The following is a 16,177-nucleotide window of genomic DNA, read 5'->3' as shown; positions in this document are numbered from 1 at the left end:
TACTGCTACTAAATGGTGCCAACCACATCAGGTTTAACTAGGGATTTGAATTCAGCAGTGAAACTTCCGGTAATATATACTAGCTAGATGACCTCACATTACTTTTTCATCTTTTTTTTTTTTTTTTTTTTATTCCTCACCCGAGGATATTCTTCCATTGATTTTTAGAGAGAGTGGAAGAGAGAGGGAAAGACACAGAGATATATTGATGTGAGAGAAACACATCAACTGGTTGCCTCCTGCACAAGCCCCGACCAGGGCCTGGTCCAGGGAGGAGCCTGCAACCGAGGAACATGCCCTTTACCAGAATTGAACCTGGGGCCCTTCGAGCCACAGGCCGACGCTCTGTCCACTGAGCCAAACTGGTTAGGGCTGACCTCACGTTTCATTCATGCAATAAGATGATCCCACATTTTATGCATTGAACTTTTAGATAACAGTTATATTATATGGTGAGTTATGCTGCACTTACAAGAAAAAGTGTTTCATGTACCATGTGAGTAATAATGATAAAATACTGGAGGGAAGCGTTGTTTCAGAAGGCAAAAAGATTCTTTTCAGGTTTGGAGGAGAAGAAAATGAAGGAAGGCTATAAAGAAGTGGTATGTGAACTGAGCATATATAGAATGTGCAGGAGAGGGAAAGAAGTGTGTTCTAGGGAAACAGAAAAACTCTGGAAGAGGTACACAGGAAGGAAAGCAAGGGCTTCAGCCTGCAGGAAGCATAGATTATATTAAGGGAGGTATATAAAGGGAAGGGAAGTAGTGAGAGAGAGAAAAAGACAGATAGCCAAGACCTTGAATACTAGGCTAAAAGAGTTCAGACAAATCTGAAACAAGTGGGAGTCACTGAAATTGTTGAGCAGAGTGACAAGATCAGAGTTACTCCTTAATAAAGATTAGTTTGGCATTGCTCTGTAAATGGATTAGAAGAGAGAAAAATGAAATAGAGGTCCAGTTAAAAAAGTTATACAGGAGCTCTGAATTAAGATAGAAGGCATATGCCAGGCCTGTGTTGCTCAGTGGTTGAACATCAACCCTGAACCATGAGGTCACCAGTTTGATTCCCGGTCAGGGCACATGGCTGGGTTTCCGGGCTCGGTCGCCAGTTGGGGACATGCAACAGGCAGCCAATCAATGACTCTCATCGATGTTTTTATCTCTCTATCCCTCTCCTTTCCTCTCTCTCAAAATCAATAAAAACATTTAAAAAAAAAGATAGAGGCATAGCTAATAAGGTATACTGAATATAGTAGGTATACCAATCTTTTTTGAATAAGTAAATGAATTTGGAATATGCAATATATTCTCATCTCAGTGGATTCTAAGAGGCTGAATTTGAAAATTTCTATTCTTCTTAGCCAGATCTGAGACCAAGAAATAATTCAGGTTGTAGCTATTAATCAGATTGCATGGGGAATTATTTAAAATCTTAGTGATTAATCTCCAGATATACCCTATTTAATATAGTGTCTTTACAGCTCAAAGTATTTTGTTAACTCCATAATATCTCAGAGAACAGGTTTAGTTATTTCACAGAAGAAAACCACATGAAAATGACTGGCCCAAGTATGCTATTAGTGTTAATACCAGATTAGAATTTGGAAAACTCATTGAGTTAACTTTTTAATTAGTGTTAACTTTTTAACTGGTGCAAAATCAAGGTACAAAGGGGCACAAAAAGGAGGGAAATGCCAGTTTTCTTTTTACAACAGTCCCACAGGCATCACTGATCTGCTACAAATTTCTATGAATCCTGCATTATGTAAGCACATAGGAATATATCCTCATTTAATAAGCACAGTTGTATGTATTTATGTATACACTAGAGCAGGGGTCCTCAAACTTTTTAAACAGGGGGCCAGTTCACTGTCCCTCAGACCATTGGAGGGCCGGACTATAGTTTAAAAGAAAACTATGAACAAATTCCTATGCACACTGCACATATCTTATTTTGAAGTAAAAAAACAAAACGGGAACAAATACAATAATTTGTATTTGCATGTGGCCCGCAGGCCATAGTTTGAGGACCCCTGCACTAGAGGCCTGTTGCATGAAAAGATTCGTGCAATAGGCTTTCCCTTCCCCTGGCTGCCGGCACTGGTTTTCCTCCGGCACCCGGGACCCAGGCCTTCGCTCCGGCCGGAGCCGCCTTCAAGCCTTCACTATCCCACCCGGCCACCCCAGGTTGGGTTGCACATGGGACGCCCACTGCCCCGGGTCGCAGACAGCAGGCCCAGATGGCAGCAGGGCAGGCGGGATGGCCCTGTCCCACCCTGCCTGCAGTATGCAAATTAGCCGCCATCTTTGTTGGCAGTAAATTTGCATATTGTGCTAGTTAGCCTATGGGAGGTGTAGCGAAGGTACGGTCAATTACCATGTTTGTCTATTATTAGATAGGATAGGCTCACTATCAATGCACAACTGGCAGCTTGGCATACACAATGTTCTGCACCTAATTAGTCAGGAGATGATTAACTTGGTGGATTTTAAATGCTGATCTTAACCCCTCACAGGCTGCTTTACAGCGACTTCAATCCACTAAACGTGTCTAACTTCAAGTCCACTTCTACTCTGAGGATAGTCTTAAGACAAGAAACTGAACATAAATAGGTTGAGAAGTCCCAGTATGAGGCTGGCTTGAGCTATTTTTATTGATCTGTCTATCAAGGTAAAGGAAACAGAAAACGATCAGAGGTTAATCAGTAATATGCTTTGATCACTAACAGTATTTTTCATTTTCAGTGCCTATTTATTTAGAGCAGGAGTGGGGAATCTTTTTTATGCCAACAGCTATTTGGATATTTATAACATCATTCACAGGCCATACAAAAACATCACCTTAAAAATTAGCCTGCTAGACCTAGCCAGTTTGGCTCAGTGGATAGAGTGTCAACCTACGGACTGACGGGTTCCAGGTTCAATTCTGGCCAAGGGCACATGCGTGGGTTGTGGGCTCGATCCCCAGTGGGGGGCGTGCAGGAGGCAGCCGGTCAATGATTCTCTCTCATCATTGATGTTTCTATTTCTCACTGTCCCTCTCTGAAATCAATAAAAATATATTTTTTAAAAAATTAGCCTGCTATACTTAGTCAAACATATAATTAACTCACCCCTGCCTTGGCAGGGTCAGACCAAATGATTTCGAAGACCTTATACAGCCTTCGGGCCAGATGTTCCCCACCCCTTATTTAGAGTGAGCTCCTGAGTAACAGTGATCTATTCCAGGCGACCATCTACTTTTTAAAAGGATATTACAGCCCTGGCTGGTGTGGCTAAGTTGGTTGGAGCATCATCCCATACATCAAAAGGTGGCAGGTTTGATTCCTGGTTAGGGCACATACCAGGGTTGCAGGTTCAATCCTCAGTTGGGGCGCATATGGGAGGCAGCTGATTAATCTTTCTCTCCACCGCGCCACCCCCCCCCCCCCAAAATCTATAAAAAGCATAACCTCGGGTAAGGAATGAATGAATGAATGAATCAATGAATGAATGAAAAGATATTACACAGACTCCATATTTGGAGGGAATAAAAAAATTGGAGTAAGGCCCTAGCTGGTTTGGCTCAATGGATAGAGTGTCAGCCCTCCAACTAAAGGGTCCTGGGTTCAATTGCAGTTAAGGCCACACACCTTGGTTGCAGGTTCAATTCCCGGCCCTAGTCAGGGAAAGTGCAGGAGGCAACCAATCAATGACACATCAATGGTTCTCTCTCTCTGTCTCTCCCTCTCCCTTCCACTCTTTCCAAAAAAAAAATCAATGGAAAAATATCCTTGAATTAACAAGAACAACAACAAATTGGAGTAAGGATTGAGAATGAGAGAGGTGAAAATAAATTAAATGTCAACTTACCGAGTTAAATATCAAGTTAAATTTTGCAATTAACCTAGAGAAAAAGCATACATATTTTTAAATAATTATATTCAACTTACTTTGCAGAATACATTTGTGAGGTATAATCATTGGATGAGCGAGGGATGTAATCGGTACATGTCATTACTGAAAGAAAGACCAGGTAAAAAGTTAGAACACTTCAAAAATGAGATGGGAAAATTATATCTCACTGTATAGTGTTTCAAACTAAATTACAGAATACAGATTAGACATCAGAAATTTAGAAAGACTAGTAGCAAATACCTCACTCTTCTAATAACAGATTTAGAGACTCTAGACAATAAAAGAAGCTAGAATGTGAGAGGTATGGAAAAGAATTGAAGGTTAACACCAATTGATCTTTACCTTCACCCTTCCTGATTTAAAACCACAGATGGAGCACCCTAAGCTCTTAGCTGTGCCTACAGGCAAACTTAAAAAGTAAGATCCATATCTAGAAAACCACATTATACTTCTTCAGCTTATTCATTCTCTGGGTGCTGATTCTCTATTTTGGCCATATGACTGACTTGCAGGAAGACAGATTTAGGGGGAAATACCCAATTTTATTAGAAAATTGTTGCTATCACTATGTATAGTCAGCAGCAGGGAAGATGCAGATATGCTTCTATATTACTATTTTTTCAGTTTTGTGGTTTTAAGGTTTTAACTTTGGAAAATCAGAGACAGGCCTGAGGAACTCATGTGATGCTCTGATAACCTAGCAAGTAAACACACTTTCATAGCTAGAGTCCTCTTAATCGTCATGACTTTATCTAGAAGAGCTGCTGTGAAGGCTTGGCCCTCATGATTTCATCTTGGATAAATGCTATAAATATTCAACTCAAGTTGACAGATAGCAAAAATCCTATTCATTAGGCACTACTTCAGCCCATGTTGTAGACTGAAACATCATAGAGCTTGTACCAGGCTCCTGAACTGTTCAAGAACTTCTTTCAACATCTATAAGTGAGGTTGCTTTACTATAAATAGGGACTAAGAGTGAAGCAACTAAATTTATGTCAAGCTGGGATCCCTGAGTGTCTGAACCAAAAAGGGAACTTTGGTCAAGAGCAGATGAGGAAAATGTTCATGCCCAACAGTGAAGACAAGTCAACATCTGTGAGTTTATCATAGTAGATCTTGTCCATTGCCACTGTTCAAGGTCTTTAACAATAATGACTAGAAACTTGTAGATCATATTCATTCGTAATCATTTTGACAGAAATCTCAATTAGATCTAAAGTTCTTATTATCTATCATAAAGAATGTAGGTTCATTTGAATTCTACATGATAGTTCCTTCTGTGCTGGCAAATGCTTTAAAAAACACAAACATTTCTCTTCCTTTGATTTAACCCTATGAGTGCCAACCAAAATCCTAGGAACTATGCTAAAATTGCCAAGGCATTTTTGCTGATTTTACAGCAGTTTAGGAAAAAAATGATGAATCGCAAGTAAATGAAGTTACATATTCAATATCTTCCACAAAATCGTCATCTTCACAGCAAGAATTGACATATTTAGCAATATCATCATCACTAATAAAAGCAGACTTAGAACTGGACACTGAAGGAGGAGCATGATAGTGCTCCGGGCACTTTTGGCGAAAGACAGGAGGAGCGCAATCGCGCTCCCCGGCACTCTAGGGGTTAAGTTAATTCTAGAAGAGACTGACAAAATATCCTAGGACAGTGGTCGGCAAACTGCGGCCCCTTGAGTGTGGCTCTTCCACAAAATACCACGTGCGGGAGCGCACATACAGTGCGATTAAAACTTCGTGGCCACACTGAAGGGGCCAAAGAGCCGCATGTGGCTCGCGAGCCGTGGTTTGCCGACCACAGTCCTAGGAGATTTAGGCCAATTTTTATTTTTCTAGAGAAAGAATAAGCCTTGATCTTCGCAGTATTTGGGAACTATAAAAGGATTATAAAGAGTCAAGGCATACCCTGCTATTATAGTAGAGGAACAACAATGGAGACAAGTTAAAACCTTCAAGTATATTCTGAAGGTAAAACTAGCAGAACATTCTGATGGATTAGTATGTAAGGAATGAAGAAAACGGGAAAAGAGACAATTTCTAGGTTTTTCAGCTTGAGCAACTGGAGGGATAATGAAGCCACTTCCCAAGATGGAAAAACCTGGGAAAAGAACAGATTTGATGGAGGCTAAGGGAATAAAAAGCTTCCACACATTTTAAGTATGGCTTCCCTTTTAGAGCAAAGTGGAGATGTCAAACAGGTAGTTGAATACACAAATGAAATCAGGGGAGAAGTTAGACTGGAAATATACTAATGCATGAGAGAATGCGGAAAGAGAAAAGACTAGAAACAAATCCCGGGGCCCACCAACATTCAGAGTTCAGACAGAGAACAAAGGGTCAGCAAAGGAGAAAGGTGGGAGAACAGTAGTGAGAAGCAGGATATGAACAGAAAATGTCCACCAGAACTAGTACTTGCAGTTATTGAAAGTTACTGATGGCCTTGACAATAGCAATTTCATTGGAAGAGTGGTAATAGAAACTAAATTTGAGAGGGTTGAAGAGTGAATGGGAGGTGAGAAACCAAAGGAGGGCAATTCTTTTCAGAGGTTCCAGTGAGTCAAGGAACAAAGAGGAGATCTACAACTCGCGGGGGATATAAACACACACACACACACACACACACACACACACACACACACACACACGGGAAGGAAAGTCTTCTGGACATCCAGGACAAACAAGGCAATCAGTGGAGACCAATTATAAAAGAACAGCATCATCTGGTTTATAGGAATGCCACTTATGTCATGCAGAGAATTTGGTACTTACTTTCCTCTGACATGGTAAGGTTTGAAGCAAGGCTTGAAGTTTCAGGTTTCTGATCACTGACTTCGGGGTTGCTTACTTGACTGGGAGAACCAAAATGAATATATTAGCCTCTGACTAACATATTCCATTGCTAAAAGTTACTAAATCAAGCCCATTTCTTCTGAGGCTATATAAGAAAGAGGCAAAGTAAGTCATCTTCATGATATCCTTATTCTAGGTTTTTAGCAGCTACCTGAAGAGCAATGGCCAGGGTTAGTACCCACAGCATTCTACAGTTCTTTCTCATATCTGTAGACCTCTTCAGTTTTTATATCACTCAAAAATTCCAGCTAAGTCACAAGCAAGTCAGATTTTCTCTGAAGACAATGTGGTAAAAGAAAAACTCCACAACACCTAAAAATGCTTTAAGACAATGGTTCTCATAATAACTTGAGACATTTTTTCAAGTTATACATGCTTGCTTCCAAGAAGGTGTTCTGAACCTTAAAATGGCTCATTCCATGGTATTCCTCTTCTCCCCCAATTAAAAAAAAGAGACAATTTTTAATTTGTTATTATACCCAAGACTAAGCAACATCTTTTTCTTTTACTTGTTTAACTTATAAAGAAAATTAAGAGAAATTACGAAAGGTAAATCGTATAAACTGGGAGGACAAGTCATTATGTTAGACACTTTAGTGTTGGGAAGATTCTCACTGGAATTCTGAAATGGAGATTATACTAACTTTCATTACAATGTCCTTCCTCTTCCTTCTGAGTGGACTTTCCACTCTCTAATATTCCCTCAACTACCCCTACAGCATAATCCTTAGGAGTACAGATTCTCAAGCCAGACTGCTTGAGTTCATATTCCATTCTGCCAAAGCTAGCTTTATGACTTTAGGCAAGTCACTGAACTTCTTTAGTGCCCTGGTTCTTCAACTATCAATGAATAGTAGCAATAGAACCTACCTCATAGAGTTGTTATAGAGATTAATGAGTTAACATACGAAAGTACTTAGAGCCCTAACCGGTTTGGCTCAGTGGATAGAGCGTCGGCCTGCAGACTGAAGGGTCCCAGGTTCGATTCTGGTCAAGGGTATGTACCTTGGTTGCGGACACATCCCCAGTAGGGGGTGTGCAGGAGGTAGCTGATCGATGTTTCTCTTTCATCGATGTTTCTAACTCTCTATCCCTCTCCCTTCCTCTCTGTAAAAAAATCAATAAAATATATATATTTTTAAAAAGTACGTAGTGCAGAGACTAGAACAGAGTAAATACAATATAACAATAGCTAGTATTACTTATATTATAACTTCTCCCCAGTCCAGGCATCTTTCCCACATTCATGTTCCTAGAAAATCTACTTTGCAGCTGGTTTGGTCTGACAGCAACTGTGTAGGATGTGAAGGTGCCAGAGGTGTCGAGAGTTAGCCTCTCACCTCCTTGTTTATAATGTTATGTCATATACATTATATTAAAAAATTCTGGGACCAAAATCTCAGGGTAATTATGGTGGGCCTGGGGGTTCAGGCTGAGCAGGAGCCGTTCTTAGATGACTGCACACCCGGAAGCAGAGAATGGGATATTATAGAAACTGAGGTGCCTTATGAGAGCCGATGGAGGTCTATTAGGATTCTGTATCTTACTATGTTTCTCAGCAGTGTAAGATTTTCTATTGTGATAATGTCAATATGGTCCTATCTCCAAAAGACTGACCAGGCAGCTGATACAATTTTTTGGGCTGGGTTATTGCTTCATTTAGTCTTGGCCAAATGGTAGCTTCACCTATATTTGGTTTGTGATCTAATTATAGACCAAGAAATGAACCTCTCATTGTCTCCATCTTCATTTCGGTGGCAGCCAACTGCCTCTATGGATATATGCATGTCCCAGCTTCTCATAATAAATACTACTTGTTAGCTGCTCGTGGACTGGTGGGATTCGGAGCAGGAAATGTGGCAGTTATTAGATCATATATTGCTGGTGCTACTTCCCTTCAGGAAAGAACAAGTTCCATGGCAAACACAAGTCTAATGTCAAGCATTAGGTTTTATTCTAGGTCCAGTTTTTCAGTCCTGTTTTGCACTCATTGGAGAAAAGGGCGTGACATGGGAGACTATACAGCTTCAGATGAACATGTATACAGCACCAGTTTTACTTGGCACCTTCCTCAGAGTTTTAAATATTATTCTGACCCTTATTATATTAAGAGAGCATCATGTGGATGACTCAGGACGACAGTGTAAAAGTATTAATTTTGAAGAAGCAAGTACAGATGAAATTCAGGTTCCCCAGGGAAGTATTGATCAAGTGGCTGTTGTGACTACCAATGTCCTGTTTTTTGTGGTCCTATTTATCTTAGCCCTTTTTGAAACCATCCTTACTCTATTAACAATGGATATGTATCCCTGGACTAGAGAACAAGCTGTATTATGTGCTGGAATAATACTTGCTGCTCTTGGAATTGAGGCCGTTATTATTTTCATGGGGATTAAATCACTTGCCAAAAAGATTGGCGAGCGTGCTATTCTGCTGGGAGGACTTGTTATCATATGGGTTGGCTTCTTTATCTTGTTACCTTGGGGAGATCAATTTCCCAAGATACAGTGGGAAGATTTACATAATCATTCAATTTCTAATACCACATTTGGGGAAATTATTATTATTCTTTGGCGGTCTCCAAGAGAAGATCAGAGTGAAGGACCAACCGGTTGCCCAACTGAACAAGCCTGGTGCCTCTACCCCCCATTATCCATCTGGCCCAGTTCCTCACATCAGCTGTGTTAACTGGAATAGGCTATCCATCCTGCAATGTTATGTCATATACATTATATTCAAAACTTCTGGGACAAAAACCTCAGGGTGTGCACATGAGCTGGTTAAAAGCTTCTGGAAGTGCAGCACGTGTTCTTGGGCCCGTGTTCATCAGCCAAGTGTATACTTCCTGGGCCCACGATGGGCATTCAGCCTTGTTGTGGAATAGCTGTGCTCACCATCATACTCCTGGGAGTGGTTTACAGGAGACTCACTGCTTTTTCTGTAAGGCATGGAAGGATTCAAGAGTAACCTAGCTAACTAACACTGGGATGCACAGTACTTGCTGTGTGGACTTCCTTTACTAAGGCTCTGCTAGACATTTGCTATGAGTCAGTTTCCAAAAGTAAGGCTTCAGGTATTGTATATTGTGAAAAGCAAGAGAATATATTGAGTAACATGGAATTCTATGAGTAACTGCGTATAGTAAGATAATATAAAAAACATTCTGGACCTTAATTTTTTTATCTCAAAAAAGAAATATTCCTCACTCAACACCTTTTGGGTGTTACATGAATTCATGAGTGAATGAGCAATGGTCTATAAATGGGAAACTATTTTTTTTTAAACTACAGAGGTATCACTTAAAACAACGAGAGACTATCTATGCAGTGAAATCACAGTAACGTTCTGTAAGAATTACCTATAACAGAATGAAATTATAGAAATTGTTTACCTAAATCGTAGGTATCTTGACCAAATCAAAGATATCTACTTTTTATTTATTTAAAAGGCATTTTCTATTATTATCAAGTTCCCTTATGAAATAAATATCCTTACTCTTAAATTTTCCACTTACTATGCCTCCCATTCTACCATATCTTCTTTAATTTATTTTTAATACACCTTCTGTCTTATCTCACTAAATAACCCTAAATTAATAGAGGAGTACGGATAATGCTAATATTTAAGCCATAAAGAGGATTAAAAGACCAAGATGGATTTTACTACCTTTAGTAGAGTTAACTACTTTTTATTTCAAGTGCTAGTAACTTACTTTAGAGACATAAACCAGGTATGTGTTATTGTATACATATACTGTTTATTATAATTACTGGCATTTTCAACTCCCTTAAATTCTGGAGGAAAACTATCACTTTATTTACTTTTCCCACCACTTATTAGTGGCAAGGTAGACACAACAGCTTTCAGTCTATATCTGCATAGCTATTCAGATCTGCACAATTTTACATTTGGAGGAGCCATGACAGCCCCAATCTAGTCAGGCTAATATTTGAGGCAAATGGCTTTAAACTAACACAGTTTACTGAGTTTACTTGAATATTCGGTCTCTATGTATACATTTCTACCTCTACCTAAGTTGAATGCTCATAAAAGAAACTAGTACAGAAATATGTATATGGATAATCAGTATTACCAAAAAAAAGTAAAGATATTTTGAAATACTTTTCCAAATGTTCTTTTTTTAATATATTTTATTGATTTTTTACAGAGAGGAAGGGAGAGAGATAGAGAGTCAGAAACATTGATGAGAGAGAAACATCGATCAGCTGCCTCCTGCACATCTCCTACTGGGGATGTGCCCGCAACCCAGGTACATGCCCTTGACCGGAATCGAACCTGGGACCTTTCAGTCCGCAGGCCGACACTCTATCCACTGAGCCAAACCGGTTTCGGCCCAAATGTTTTCTACTCTAAGTTATAAATATTTTAAAAACTGAGAGTAAAGACTATAATCTGCACTTAAAAGAAAAACAAAATCTGCTTTGCTGTTCTACACTCTAGGAGAAATGGAGGACACTGTACCGGAGGATCCATATATCTGGAAAGAGGTACACTGACAGATTAGTTTCTACACAGGAAAAAAAGAAATTTTTTTTGGTTAATCCTCACCAGAAGGTATTTTTCCATTGATTTTTAGAGAGTGGAAGAGAGGGAAAGACAGAGAGAAACATCGATGTGAAAGAAACACATCGATCGGTTGCCTCCTGCACAAGCCCCGGACCAAAGCCTGGGCCAGGGAGGAGCCTGCAACCAAGGTATGTGCCCTTGACTGGAATCAAACCTGGGACTCTTTGGTCCGTAGGCTAAAGCTCTATCCACTGAGCCAAACTGGCTAGGGCCAATTTTTTTTTTTAAAGAAATGCTACTTCTATTAAAAAATATACCGCACTGCCCTAACCGGTTTGGCTCAGTGGATAGAGCGTCGGCCTGTAGACTCAAGGGTCCCAGGTTCAATTCCAGTCAAGGGCATGTACCTTGGTTGCGGGCACATACCCAGTGGGGAGCATGCAGGAGGCAGCTGACCAATGTTTCTCTTTCATCAACGTTTCTAACTCTCTATCCCTCTCCCTTCCTCTCTGTAAAAAATCAATAAAATATATTTTAAAAAATATATATACTGCACCAAAATTCTTAAAGCTCTCATATATTTTCTGAACAAACCTCTCGTATCCTATCTAATAATAGACAAACATGGTAATTGACCATACCTTCGCTATGCCTCCCATTGGCTAATCAGCATGGTATGCAAATTAACCGCCAACAAAGATGGCGAGTAATTTGCATACTGCAGGCAGGGCGGGACAGCGCAGCCACCAGCACGAGCCGCCATTCCGGGCCACAGGCTGGCCCCAGAAGCCGGTGATTGGGGGGAGATGGGGGTCCCCTGCCAAGGCCTGACACCTTTGGTGGAGGCATCTGGCCTGGGCAAGGTACCAATCCGGCAATCGGAGGGTGATAGAGGTCAACGCCTCTGGCAGAGGCGTCAGGCCTGGGCGGGGGGCGGAGCTGGAAATCGGAGAGGTCTGGGGGTCCCCTGCCCAGGTCTGATGCCTGGGCCAGAGGCATCAGGCCTGGGTGGGGGGCAGAGCCAGTGATTGGGAGGGTATGGGGGTCCCATGCCCAGGCCTAAAGCCTGGGCCAATGGTGTCAGTCCTGGGCGGGGGGTGGAGCCGGTGATGGGAGGGAGATGGGGGTCCCCTGCCCAGGCCTGACACCTCTGGTAGAGGCGTCAGGCCTAGGCAAGGGGCCGATCTGGCGATAGGAGGATGATGGGGTCGACGCCTCTGGCCGAGGCGTCAGGCCTGGGCGAGGGCGGAGCCGGTGATTGGGGGGAGATGGGGGTCCCCTGCCCAGGCCTGAAGCCTGGGCCAGAGGCATCAGGCCTGGGGCGGGGGAGCAAGCCGGTGATTGCTGTGATCTACAGAGGAAACACCTTTTCTGACCACTCATTGGTTAAGCTCCCTGTATGCCACTGGTAATATTCTTAGTAACTTGGGTAATAAGAATCCAAAAAGGTGATCTAGGGTTTTTCACCACACTCCTGGCAAAAAAAAAAAAAAAAAAAAAAAAAAAAAGGTCCGCTGCTGGAGGGCTAAGAAATGTCATATCCTGCCCTAGCCGGTTTGGCTCAGTGGATAATGCCTTGCCTGCCAATGGCAGGGTCTGAGTTCAATTCTGACCAAGGGCATGTACCTAGGTTGCAGGTTCCTCCCTGGCTGGGGCCCAGGTCAGGGCTCATGCAGGAGGCAACCAATTAAAGTGTTCCTCTCACTTTGATGTTTCTCTCTGTGTTTCCCTTTCTCTTCTACATTCTCTAAAAATCAATGGAAACATATCCTCAGGTGAAGATAAAAAATGTAAGAAAGAAATTATTATTATATTAAAGACACATCTTGAAAATGCCTAAAGAAAGTTGTCATTTTTTCATGGTGAAGGGACTGGAGTCTGTGTTGATGAAAAAAACCTTGCTGGCTGCGGGGACTGGCAGTGGCTGCAGCAGCGGGGTGATGGGGCTGGTGCCTTCCCCTGATCAACCCAGTCGCCTCTCACAAAGGGAGGCCAGACTGCGGCTTAGGCCCGCTCCCCAAGAGGAGCAGGGAGCGGGCCTAAGCCATCACTAGGACATCCCCTGTCTCACATACTGAGGGCTCCCAGTATGTGAGAGGGGGCAGGCTGGGCTGAGGGACACCCCCCCCCCCCCGCTCAAGTGCACAAATTTCGTGCACCAGGCCCCTAGTTTAAGCATAATATCAATAAAGTTCCATGCCCCCATACCTGGTATATTCTAAATGTTTAAACAATTTTTCCTTAGATGAGAGAAAGGAAAAAAGGGAAGAAAGATAATTTTATAGACTGGGAAATAAAACACATCAGGAAAGATAGTTGGACCACCAAGAGTGTTTAAGTGCCTGTTTGAGATGTAATCATGAATGAAAATTGAGACCAGTAAGCATAATTTTATATTTTTCTCTCACAATGTTCAGGTGATTGGAAATTAATATGGAATCAGCAGAAAGATGAGTTTAACCAGGGTTGTGATTTTGCTAGGGAAGTACAACACAAAGGAAAGGGGGAGGAAGTTAAGACTTCCTAAAGGACTGATTAAAATAAGAGATCTTATAATTTAAGCAGCATAAGAAAGATACTGAAGTCCTTTTTGAGATAAGGGCCAATGGTTGATAGGGAAAATATGATAGATCATTTCATTGAATGTATATAATAAGACATATGGATTAGTGTGGCAGTAAAATAAATGATCTGGAGTATAATGTGTGGTAGCAAAAGAGGAGGATTCTGGAAATTAAGATATTAGAGGTGATGAAGTTACTGGTTCATATGGTTGGTGGACAAACGACGGGAGATAAGAACTGTGGTGCATGAGGTGCATAGAAGTCGCCTCTCTTCTACAACAGGAGGGAAGCTAATGACTGAGGCATCCCATATCCATTTGGTAATGAATGCCAAATAACTTGCATTTCCCTTACTTCTGCTTATTCTTCCTATTTCGTATTCTGTACATCTAACTAAAGAATACTGACCAATGTGTCTCCTCCATATATCATACGCTCTGATAGATAACATAAGTTTGGTATATATTGTTGAATAAATAATTAATGAATAAAATAAATAAAATCAGCACTTACGAGTTTCAAAAACAAACTTTCGGAGGGTATTTTCATTTTAAACCAAATAATTTCAAAATGTAAAGACTGACTTTAAAAAACAAAAAGAAGGCAGTCAACTTAAGTCATGTCCATCATCAGCATGTGAAAAAATTGTAGGTAGATTATTAAAAAGAAATTCAACTTAATATACCTTAAAGTTTGCTCTCCCGATTCCTGCATCTTGGCTTTTTTAACCTGCAAAAATAAATAAACAAAGGAATAATGTAATGATCTATTTTTGAAATAATCTGGCTACTCAAATGTCAGGCTAACATTAACTAATTAACATTAACTAATAAATTTCAGGGTAACTGTCTTGTCTTGCTTAGATTTATTTAATTAACCCTTATATTTTTTAGTCAGAGATGAACTTTTGTTTTTCACATGGAGATCTTTTTTTTTTCTTTTCTATTTTTAAAATTTATCTTTATTGTTGAAAGTATTACAGATGTCTCCTTTTCCCCCATTTTTTTTTCAATGAAAAAAGTGTTTATCAGATTCAAGGTAAAATGTAAAAAATCTTTATAAAGATTTTTACGCAAGATAAAATGTTTACCAGGATGAAATATCTAAACTTGGACACAAACTCGTTGGTTTTAAATTTTAACAGATGCATAATTATATCATTAAACAGTAAATCTGGAACTCTTGATATCATCTACTCAAAATTTCTTTAACAGAAATGTCTTTTTCTTTTTGGTTAATCCTCATCATATTTTTTACATTATTTCTAGAGAGAGTGGGAGGAAGGGGGGAGAGAGAAAAAGAGAGAAGCATTGATGTGAGAGTGACATGGACTGGTTGCCTCCTGCACAGCCCCCCACCGGGGCCAGGATCTAACCTACAATCCAGGTACTTGCTCTCGACCAGGAATTGAACCTGAGATATGTTGGTGGGCGCAGGCAATGCAGGCCAACACTCTGACCACTGTACCACACCATCCAGGACTGACAGAAATGTCTTTATACTTAAATTACCTACATGCCAAAAATAAAGACAATTTATTATGCTATAGTAATTTTAAAAATATTATTCACACAATTCTGATTTTCCCTCCAGATTTTCATCTTTTCTTAATTCCTTCTGAGGTAAAAGCATTTACATTGAAGCAATTTAGTCCAGAAATGCAAAATAATGTTTAACACTGTGCATGTTCCCTGCTTTCCTATTACAAAAGAATCTGATTTTAGAGCTCTCTGATTAGAATAACTAGTTATAGTAGAAACATGCTAAGTATACTTAGCCATACAAATTATGAATACTTAAAAGTATTTCAAGCTAATAAAAGGCAAAAATTCTGCTAAATAATTTTAAACAAATATAACAGGTGGGAATACAGCTATCTAATATGATTAGATTTAACATTTCAGATACTGTTCACCTTAATTTGGGCAATTATGTCCCCCTGTAAATCAGGGATAGGAAGGTTGTACTACCCTGGCACCAGAGGCAGTTAAACTAACTCAAAGAATACAGACATATTTCACTGAGTTACAAAAGCATGGGTTCAAACAATACAATCCAGAAACTGACAGAATGCAAATAGTACAACTACTTTAGTACGGCTTCCTCAAAAGGTTAAACTGAGTTACCATATAATCCCGCAATTCCACTCCTAGCTATATAACCAAGAGAAAAGAAAACAGGTCCATACAAAAAAAGTGAAAACAATCCCAGAATCCATGAACAGATGAATGGATAAATAAAATAATGATAAATAGCCCTAGCTGGTTTGGCTTAGTGGATAGAGTGTTGGCCTGGGGACCAAAGGGTCCGGGGTTTAATTCC

General features: G+C 40.3%; 1 protein-coding gene and 1 pseudogene across 5 annotated transcripts in view; one reads left to right on the top strand and one right to left on the bottom strand.

Moving 5' to 3' along the window:
- The window catches only part of EYA3 (EYA transcriptional coactivator and phosphatase 3), a 99,092-nt gene that overhangs the window by 43,529 nt on the left and 39,386 nt on the right, over positions 1 to 16,177 (bottom strand). For 3 of the 5 annotated variants that reach the window (XM_059690582.1, XM_059690585.1, XM_059690583.1), the window contains exons 3-5: positions 14,541 to 14,584; positions 6,684 to 6,763; positions 3,932 to 3,998 (exon numbers count right to left, since the gene is read on the bottom strand). In XM_059690582.1, the coding sequence (XP_059546565.1) occupies positions 3,932 to 3,998; positions 6,684 to 6,763; positions 14,541 to 14,584 (191 nt within the window). The remainder of the gene's footprint in view (positions 1 to 3,931; positions 3,999 to 6,683; positions 6,764 to 14,540; positions 14,585 to 16,177) is intronic. The other 2 variants (XM_059690581.1, XM_059690584.1) reach the window with 1 other exon arrangement.
- Positions 8,175 to 9,873, top strand: LOC132231439 (major facilitator superfamily domain-containing protein 8-like; annotated as a pseudogene).

This window comes from Myotis daubentonii, chromosome 3, assembly GCF_963259705.1.
Source record: "Myotis daubentonii chromosome 3, mMyoDau2.1, whole genome shotgun sequence".
NCBI lineage: Eukaryota > Metazoa > Chordata > Mammalia > Chiroptera > Vespertilionidae > Myotis > Myotis daubentonii.
The sequence above is the reverse complement of the archived record's forward strand: the minus strand, read 5'-3'. Positions and strand labels throughout refer to the sequence as shown.